This window comes from Olea europaea, unplaced genomic scaffold, assembly GCF_002742605.1.
Source record: "Olea europaea var. sylvestris unplaced genomic scaffold, O_europaea_v1 scaffold629, whole genome shotgun sequence".
NCBI classification, from domain to species: Eukaryota; Viridiplantae; Streptophyta; class Magnoliopsida; order Lamiales; family Oleaceae; genus Olea; species Olea europaea.
In genome coordinates, this window is record NW_019264649.1 from 514,613 (window position 1) to 525,158 (window position 10,546).

Below are 10,546 nucleotides of genomic sequence, written 5' to 3' on the forward strand. Positions count from 1 at the left end.
ACACTGGTGCTCACAAGGAATCCGATTCCACATATCAGGAATCGACCCCTTACACTGCGGCTGCCAACAAAGTTGAGACTATCTCACTTCTATCTTTTGCACCACTGAGTTATGCCCCGGGGGCGTCAACTTCCAAGTTTACCCCTATCTTGAAATGTGAACACGTATTGTTCCAAACAAAAGCTATGCATTTTTTACTTTTCCAATGAACCAAGTTTCCATTATTGAGGATAGAGTGTTGTAAAGCTCATATAAAGCAAATGTCGATAAGAGGGAATTAAAATTTTAGAGGGTATTTGGTGGGGATAAAAATTAGATTTTTTAGTAGATTGTGATAGAAGTTGTTAAAATGTGTAGTTGAAAATTTGTGGAACCTATAAAAGATGTGATTAGTGTTGATTGTTTGACTTTAACTTAGATTAAAATCAGATTTTAATCCAAATCAAATAGTCTGTTAAATCCTTGTCAAAGTCAAAGTCAATAATTCATTTAAATCACGTATTTTAAGACATTCATAAGTTTTTAATCATATACTGTATCAATTTTTATCAAAATTTATTAAAAATTTAATTTTAACTTGTAACATCACATTTCTCTTTTCCTAATTTTTGCGAATATGATATTGCCTAATGATATATTTAATGCTTATTATTAATTTATTGTCAATGAGACTACTAATATATTGTAGTGGATTATACCTTGAACGTCCTAGGTGATTGACATGACAATTAAAGTTAATTATATGAAAATCTAGGAAAGGAAAGCAAATGTAAATAGATGAAGAAAGAGGACTAGTAATTATTGAGGAGAGTGTGCTATACAGCTCATATAAAGCAAATGTCAGTAATGGGGAATTAAAATTTAAATATTTACCAAAGTCGGAGTCAATAATTGATTTAAATCAAGTACTTTATGATATTCATAACTTTTCAAATATGTTATTGAGTTGTGAATATCACAGAAGAATGCATTTTTGGAAAAAGTTTTGTCTGATTTGATGAGCTTTTTTGAAGGAAAATGATAACTTTTTTACAAGGAGTAGAAGTCTTGTCAAACCGGCGTTAAGTATAAGATCTACTAATTAAGTTGAGTGAGGATTAGTTTGTTCTACTCAAATGTGCTTTTTACAATAAAAAATGAACCAAAGTAGATCAAGATAAATTGATCTATAAACAGCTTCTCTAATCTTAAAAAAATCGAGTCATTTTTACATTGACATTCAGTGCTTGTTTGGGAAAGTTAAACAGTTGATTTTGTTAAAAGAAGTGGAAGATCTTTTGAAATTAGTGGTGGAAAAGCGAGTAATACTAGTGGATTTTATGTAATGTAAGATTAATATAAAGGGTGGTTATATTATCACCACAATAAGTGTTTGGTACCCTATAATTTTCTTATTTATTTTAAAAAATTACTAGTAAAATGACATAAGTACCCTATCTTTTATTCACTAATATATTTATTCATACGATCACTACCATCCGTACACAAAAAATACATAACTCTACTTAAAGATACAAATGCCAAGATCAAAAGATCCAAGACTCACTAATATATTTATTCATACGATCACTACCATCAGTACACAAAAAATACATAACTCCTACTTAAAGATACAAATGCCAAGATCAAAAGATCCAAGATTGAAGAAAAGAACAAGAAATTTTAGGATATGACATAGGCATTTTGGAATATTGAATGTATTATTTTAAAAGTTCGCTATATTCTTCTTGGAAACTCGTCGTTATTGTGGAATATGCCATTATACAACCTGCAAAAGGTATTGGATTTGGAGGCTAAAGGACGGTATTTAGAAATGGATCAATGCAAGGATCGTGATATCTCATTTGCTGAAGACTGGAAAAAAGTAAGAGATATTTGTAAACTTGTCCAAAATGTATATGATGTTGCTGATTTTTTTTCGAGACAAAACATGCTAGTGCGGGCATCTATGTTCATAAATTTCAAGAATTACAAGCAAGTTTGATAGAAGAATCTAGAAATTCAGATAAATTTGTTAGAATCATAGCTCGGAGGACGCTAAAGAAGTTTGAGAAGTACTGGAAGAACATGTTCCTTGTACTAACCGTTGTTACAGTTTTGGATCCGCAATATAAAATGAAGTATATTGAATTTTCTTCCTTGAAGTATGATACTAGTTATAGTATCTCGGAAGTGACAGCCATTTCAAAGTCCATTCACTAGCCTTATGATGATTATGTTACTAGTAAAACTAGAGAAGAATATTCTATGAGTGATTCGAATTCTGAGTTTGAAGAAGAGATTCCTACAAACATCAAAGAAAGATGCCAACTCCCAAACTTTGGTTTTAATTGCTTAGATGAGTATAAACAGTTTATCCAATCTGATAGTCGATCTCGACCATTAGATAAAAGCTTGAATGCTACTTGGAAGAACCTGTCGTGCCTTGGAGCAAAAATTTCAGCGTGCTATCTTGATGGCAATATGTGAGCCCCAAATATCCTACCTTGTCCAAAATGGCTCGTGGATCTTTGCACATAAAATGTTGATATTTCATGTCCAAAAAATAATTGAGCCAATGGATGAAGGAAATTGATGAGGAAGAATGGATGGGGGAAAATGAGGAGTAATTTTGGGAAGGAGAGTACATTGTTATTATTATTATTTTTTTTTTTTTTCATTTTCAGTTTTTATTGGGTTAAGGCTATAATTATAAATTTGTTATGGTATTTTTATTAGAAACATGTTGTTTTGATGTGTGTAGCAAGTAAAATTTGTGGTGGCAATAGAATTGCCTTAGCATTAATTGTTACTTTTGATCCCGACTTTTTAATCTTTTTCAAACAAGCATTTGCTCAATTTTTTGAAGAACTAGACAAATAGTCAAGTTGAATATGGTCTTTACAATTGAAAAAATGTAAATAAATAATAATTATTTTTATAAGATTAAATTCTCCAACTCATAAAATGATTTCAATACGGCAGGCGGTTTTCATTGTCTTTTGTCGCGTTGAATTTTCTTTGGTAGAGGGTAGGAAATTAGGAATAGGGAATTCGTTACTCTATTTACCCAATTTTCTAATATAATTTTTAAATACAATTAAAGTTTAAAAACATATATATGCATATAAAAATAAAAGCCTGAACAAGTATGAAGTAATAACTTGTTCTCAATTCCTATATCGATTTTCTATTCGCATGGAACAAAACATTTGCTGTCTTTGCCCATAAAGAGCTTTATACTCTAAAAAAAATCTCATTTCCACATTGACATTTAAAAGTAAATAATATTATTCATAGTTGTTCACTATCAATTAATTTTCTATAATTTTATTTCTTAAAACCAACAGTTCATTCTTTAGCAAAGTTTTTTCTCTTTCGACCATTTCATGCAATTTGACAATAAACTCATACTTGGAGGGGTTAAAATTAATTTTTTTTAGCAAATTTTGGTAAAAATGGACTTTTGGAGCTCACTTTCATCTTATTTATAGACAACTTTTGACATTGCACAGTACAAAACTCTTTCTTTATTCCTGCTCGACACTAAATTGAGAAAAAAAAATACAATACTTTTGTTAGAGATGCTACTGTGACGGTGACAGTGACAGTGGCCAATTTGACGCCCTCCTATGGCCCTCGGCCAGAATTATTCTTACAGCGTTTGTGATAGAATTCACTTTTTCCACAATAATTCGCCTGACATAATATTAATATGTTATTAAAAAGTATAAAATATCATAAAAAAATTTAGGCCCTGTTTATGGTCTTTTTTTAATTTAAAAAATTAAATTATAGAATAGTGATTGATGTTGAAATGTGTGGTTAAAAAAAAGAAATTTTTTTTAACTTTTGAGTAATACTATTTTAATAAAAAATGTGTGATTAAAAATAAGTAAAAAATATAATATGATAAAATATGAAAGAATAATTGACAAACAATGGCTTAATCGAACATTTGCTTTATATGAGCAGTACAACACACATCTCAATAATTACTAGTCTTCTTCTTCATACGTTTGCATTTCCTTCCCTTTTCTGGGTTTTCATTTGATTTTCAGATCTACAACCTCCATTTCCATGGCTTCAAAGCTATGAGCTAATCTAAATTTTCTGTTTTTGCTTCAGTGGTAGCGTCTATTATGCTTTGAACAAAAAATTTAGAGGGTAGACAACGTTCACTTTCACCATCTTTCTCTTTCCCTGAAATTCGACCATCTTTTCCTTTTTTTGCAATGGATGTCTTACACACTGATCTGTTTACTGCTCCTATAGATCTCCTTCAAATTGTGATCGAACACATATCATCTGTCTCCTCCCCAGATGGACATAGAATTGATTTGTTACGTCTGCTTCAATCTTTACGAGACAGCAGAGACTATGAAAATATTGAAGGAATCAGAAATTTTTTCCGAGAATTTGTGTCGCTTCAGCAAGAGCTTAAGGTGTCCTTTACAGTTCCTAACCGGCAAATCTTGTCCAATTTAACTCCTACTCCCAATTCTAATGAAGTTGTTGCGGCCTTCATCAACTTTCTCCTCCTAATGGTCCAAGTCATCCTACATTTTAAGGAAGATTGGATTGCTCGTGTAAAGGGTTCGTTCCAAAATCTCCGGACAGAGCTTGGATTTCTTATCAGCTTTCTTGGGGATACAACAATGCATTTGCAGCCCACCAAGACTCTATTGATAGATGTTGAAGAAGTGGTCAACGGGGTAGGAAGTTTCTTGTCTTCCTTCTTTTTGACCATTGTTGTATTTATTCTGATCAATAAAGTGAAAAAAGCCCATACTAGAATGCCGGATTTGGGAGTTGTGGTTAATGAGGTAAGAAGTCTCATTCTTGAGGATATACCATTGCTAACCACTAAGTTGAAAGCAACGATAGATATTAAAGACCTGCTCCGTGAGATAGGAAGTTTATTAGATTTCTTCATTTTCACAAAGAATGATCAAGTTGTGGAGACAGGAATCTTGGATCTTGCTCTTTCTGATTTGTTAGCAAATTTTGAGACCTTGAAAACAAAGATCAAGGAGCACTGCATCGCAGTCTCAAAGATGCCAAGTGATATGGCTCCAAAGACTGGTGTGGTTTCACTCTTCATTGTTGATTCCGTCCTCGACGATCTCATGGATCTGATAAATAACAAGTCTGACTCAATTGTTGTTGTGAATGATCAAATTGTAACGCTCCACGAGGAGCTAATGTTATTGGGATCATCCATCACAGATATAGCATTGCAGCACGAAGCAGAACATGAAGAACTTGTGATACGGAGCAGAGACATAGCATATGAAATTGAATATGTTATCAACTCATTACCTCATGTTTGGTATCTTTCTCTCCGACTCCCTCAACTCATTGTCAAGATTCGGCTTATTATGATAGCTGTCAAAGAAACGAAGAACAATGTTGATGTAGTTAGAATGTCAATTGTTTCAAAACATCCGCATGAGCTGGTAGAGTCAGAGTCAAAAGAACCTCCCATTTTGGAAGACGTTGTTGTGGGATTTGACAATGTACAAACTGAAATTGTAGAACAACTTGTTCGAGGAACAGACAAGCGACAAATTATTTCCATCTTTGGGATGCCTGGACTTGGTAAGACGACCTTGGCAACTAAATTATATAATCATCACCATGTTTTATACCGTTTTCACAATCGTGCCTGGTGTACTGTTTCTCAAATATATAATAAGAAAAATGTGTTGATTGAAATTTTGAGCTCAATGAGTAACAGTAAGGGGGATACATACATGGAAGAGGAGGAAGAAAGCTTGGTTGAAGATCTTTACAAAAACTTAAAAGGAAGGCGATACCCCTTTAGTAACAGTAAGAGGGATACATACATGGAAAAGAAGGAAGAAAACTTGGTTGAAGATCTTTACAAAAACTTAAAAGGAAGGCGATACCTCATTGTGGTAGATGATATATGGGATATCGATGTGTGGAATGATTTGAAAAGATGTTTTCCAGATGACAGTATTGGAAGCAGAATCTTATTCACTACTCGAATTAAAGAAGTGGGTTCGAAAGCTTCACCTTGTAGTGTAAAGGAACTTCCTTTTCTGTCGGAAGTTGAATGTTGGGGAATATTACAAAAGAGAGTGTTCCAAGATGAAAACTGTCCTCAAAAATTGCTAGACATTGGCAAGCAAATTGCAAAAAACTGTCATGGCCTACCACTTGCAGTGGTCGTGATAGCTGGAATTCTTGCAAACATGGAAAAGAAAAAGCAGTTGTGGGAAAATGTTGCAAGAAATTTAAGTTCATATATATCCGAAATATCAGAGAAGTGCATCCAAATATTGCAACTTAGCTACAACCATTTACCATTGCATTTGAAACCATGTTTTCTTCACTTCGGAGCATTCAGAGAAGACATGGAGATCCCTGTACGGAGGTTGATATCTTTCTGGGTTGCCGAAGGATTTATAAAGAAGGAAGAACATAAGAACATAGAAGATGTGGCACGAGAATATCTAATGGAACTGATTGATAGGGGCCTAGTACTTGTTGCTGAAAGAAGATATGATGGAGGAGTCAAAACATGCAAGATTCATGATCTATTGCGTGAAATGTGCTTGAAAATAGCTGAAGAAAATAACTTTTTGAAGTTTATCGAACAGTAAGTTCAATGTTTCTCTTCTTTTTTTTACTTTCGGTTCAGTCCATTTTTTATTTTAGCTTACTAAGAAGGTTATTATATTTGATAATCATAACAATGATGTGATTATGTTGTTTTGTTACCAGCTATGATGATGATGAACAATGGTTCTTCAGTCAAGTATCAACATATCAGCAGCACCATTGTCTGAGTATCAGCTCTGGGAAATTTGCTGATAGTCCACTACCTTTCGGCCTACACGTACGCTCTCTTCTATGTGAGTCTTTTATTACGAAGTTTACCAAATTAATCTCATGCGGCTACAAAGTTCTTAGGGTCTTTAGAGGAAATATACAATATGGATTAGAACATCTGGTTCAGTTGAGGTATTTGGAAGTTTCACCTAAACTGCCACCATTGGAAAGGTACCCTTTCCACAAACTAGAATTTCTTGTTGTGAACAATGATGATGAAGTTGAAATACCTGAAATCCTTCTTAATATGGTGAGTTTGAGACACATGCAGTTCTGGGGCGGTGCACACTTCAGTAAATCTAGCCGTCAGCCAGCAAGTAACAGTAAGAGCTTCCAAATAAATAACCTACAAAGTATTTCTGGACTCAGAATTTTAGATGAAATCGATGAGAAAATTTTGAGATGTTCGCCCAATCTTCGCAGACTGGATAGCTGGATTGGAAATGGTTCCTTCGACTTCCTTAATCAGCTTGAATCACTGAAGCTAGATAAAGTATTTCATTTTTCTCCCAGTCTGATCAGTTTGCCCTTGAGTTTGAAAAAATTGAGACTAAGTTTTGTGGAAGCCTCTCGAAAGCAAATGGAGATAATTGGAAGATTGCCTTACCTTGAGGTTCTCAAATTAGAACATGTTGACTTTGGCGGAGAACAATGGAACACAAGTGAAGATGAATTCCCACAACTTAAATACTTGAAACTTGTAGATGTAAAAATTGCAGAATGGAATGCCTCAAGTGAGAATTTTCCGAGACTTGAACGAGTAGTATTGGAATATTGCAGGAATCTGAAGACGATCCCTTCCAGTTTAGGTGATATTTTAACGTTACAGAAGATTGAAGTATATGAGTGTGCACAAACTAACATTGAATCAGCTAAGAAAATTCAGGAAGAACAAAAAGAGATGGGCAATTTGTTTGATGTCATAATCTCGGGAACATTTGGTGATACATTTAGCCAAGGCATCTGCAGCGCGGCGGACGATTTGAAACGGGGAAGAAATTCAGAAGGTAATAATGAGAGAGATTCTCTTCTTTAAATATCTTTCACGTTCTCATCTTGGTCCTAGGTATTTTATGTTATACTAAAATGAAACATCAAAAATAACTTTTACTGTAATTTTGGCTTGTATTGACATTATATCCCTGTTTGGTTTTGTTAGGATCTTCCTCTTTCTGGTCACAATTTCCGGGCTCAGTTAACCATTAAACATCGAATTCAACATCAATTGGAATCACCAAGAACCGCCGGCGCCTCTTCCTTCTATGGTTGCTTTCCTCCTTTACTTTGTTGATTTAATCCACACACTTAGGATGGATACCACTCAGGTAAGGTTCACAAAGACTCAAGCAATTGGGGTGGAGAAGAAATCATGAAGGAGATGAAGGCAGAAGAACTCGGCTGGACACGGCAGTTCCTCTAAGTCACGGCTTCAACTTGGACGGGTTCAACTAATGGACGGTTTCAACAAGGATGAAAACACCAATATATATAGTAAGTCAAGTGGCCAACATAAGGTAAGTCGGGATATGGTAAGTAGGGATATGGTAAGTAGGCTCGACAAGGGTTAACTTCCAATGGAAAGAATCAACAAGCCACAAAGAGTATTAGCCGTCCAATAGGTAAGGCAACGTTTGGTCGGTTCATCCATTATTCGATGTTGAATTATCGTTCAGTCATTTATGTCGATTGATAAAATTGGTTCTCATCATCGCCCAGGAGGTCGTTTGACAACATAATGTCTAACAGGTTTGAATTAAAACCAGATTATTAATAGATTTTCATAAAGGTCAATGAGATGTATGATTGAAAAATTAATAAAAATTGTGAGTCTCATAAAATATATGGTTGAAAATGAGTTAAATTTGGGACCAAACAAGGGCTAAGTTGGCTCTATTTTATGAGCTTCTTGATGTTATTCTAGGAATTACTAATCCATATGGTTTTATGCTGTGAAGCACGTGTCCGAGCCACGGGGACATCTCGGAGATGAAGAAGAACTGAAGGCTGTCGGAAGAACTGAAAATCAGAGACAGGAAGAAGATGTTGAGGAAGAAGTTCCGAGGTGAAGAAGAACTAAAGGCGTGTCGGAAGAAGGCTTGAAGATCAACAACAGGGAAGAAGATGTTGAGGAAGAAAACTCTTTTTTTGGGGGAAGAAGTGAAGAGACGTGTGTGGCATTATTCCCAAAAAGTTTACTTTCAATTCAAATGTATTGGGCCCCATAACATTAATGACTTCTCCTACTATCTATTCGATTGATTTTTCTTCGATTTTACCCTTTAACAAAAATAAACCATTGATTTTGTATATTTGTAATTTCAGCTAAACCTCAAGGACAAAAATGGGATTTTCTGAAATGGTCCCAAGTCACAATTAATTGGACTGCCATATGTACTGTGTGCCATACTATTATGAGCTAGTAGTGTACAAAAATTTAATTTGACTAAAAAGTTTTATTAGTATTTGTTATTTATTTATTTATTTATATATGATGTATTTTGGACTATTAAATTAAATAATAATAAAAAATATTTTAATCAACATGTCGATAACGTATCGTGTCGAAATTTTTTCGAAAAATTGCGTGTCGACTTGTCGGATACGTATCATGTCAGACACTCGTGTCCGTGTCGGTGCTTCTTAGGTTTTATATTTGGACATCGATCTCTATTATTTCTGCCTTTCACATTTTCACCATAAAATAGTGTTTACATAAATCCCAACGATCACAGTTTCACTTCTAGTTCAATTCAATCCTTTAAATAATTTCATTGTTTAGGCCAAGTCCTCAGTTAATTGCATGGGAGGTCCTTCAACTTCCAAACTTGACATCTTGGTCCCTGATTTTAGATGCCATCCAACTTCTATCCTTCTTGATCAAATATCATCTCTTTTTATTGTTTCCTATTCAGTACTAGTTTTTCTCCTAAAATAGTCAACAAATACACAAAATTAAGTATCTGGCTCATAAAAGTATTCCCAAACACGCACTTTTGATGGCTTGGATAAGTATAAAATCATACTTGTCAACTCTCATAGATATGCAACTTCAAGGGTCGAGTGATCTTTTTTTGAGGTAAATAGTGATTTACTTATTTGTATTGCATGTTTGTATTCGCAGAATACACTGAAGGACAGGTGAATTCAATTGTGTGAGTAATATCCCAAAGATTTTAAACCAATAGAGATCTTGGCATTGATGAGCAAATTTAGACATGTATTATTGATATGCACACTTATGAGATTTTAATAGGGCTAGAAAACTATAATCCCCAATTTTCAAATTTTGGGATATAAAATAAGGAAAATTTAACTGTCAAAACTTTTGCATAGGATTATTATATAATAATGCGAGACAACGGAGTGAAACTTCATGTTGGACTTTTAATCGCAGTTGTGTGCATGCAAATTAAAAAATTGGACACAACATGTGGTGTGCTGAACACGCGTGCCTCTCAGTGTCGAAAATTTAAAAATGATATATAAAAGAATACATGCCAAGTGGCTTGCTGGTAGTAGAATGAGTGTCATTTTTCATAGAGCTTTGCTATCTTGACAGGGCTGTGGTGGCCACCTATTAGCAGGGCTGGGGACACAATAAATTTTCCCTTTTTCATAGCCGGTTGAATTATTGGAACATTCACATCCATATATTACCCACTAGGAAAACAGAGATAGGTTTCACCATTGAAATTTACATTTGTGA

General features: G+C 34.2%; 1 protein-coding gene across 4 annotated transcripts; it reads left to right on the forward strand.

Moving 5' to 3' along the window:
• Positions 1–3,934: 3,934 nt before the first annotated feature.
• LOC111389873 (putative late blight resistance protein homolog R1A-10) lies at positions 3,935–9,228 on the forward strand. Of its 4 annotated transcripts, none has more exons than XM_023014855.1 (5): positions 3,935–5,791; positions 5,885–6,607; positions 6,733–7,847; positions 8,000–8,459; positions 8,796–9,228. In XM_023014855.1, exons 1-4 carry the CDS (start codon positions 4,215–4,217, stop codon positions 8,044–8,046), a joined length of 3,462 nt encoding a protein of 1,153 aa, XP_022870623.1. In that variant the 5' UTR covers positions 3,935–4,214; the 3' UTR covers positions 8,047–8,459; positions 8,796–9,228. The 4 variants fall into 4 exon arrangements, with proteins under 4 accessions (XP_022870623.1, XP_022870622.1, XP_022870620.1 ...); XM_023014854.1 differs by having other exon boundaries at positions 3,936–5,723; positions 5,817–6,607; XM_023014852.1 differs by having other exon boundaries at positions 3,936–6,607.
• Positions 9,229–10,546: the final 1,318 nt, after the last annotated feature.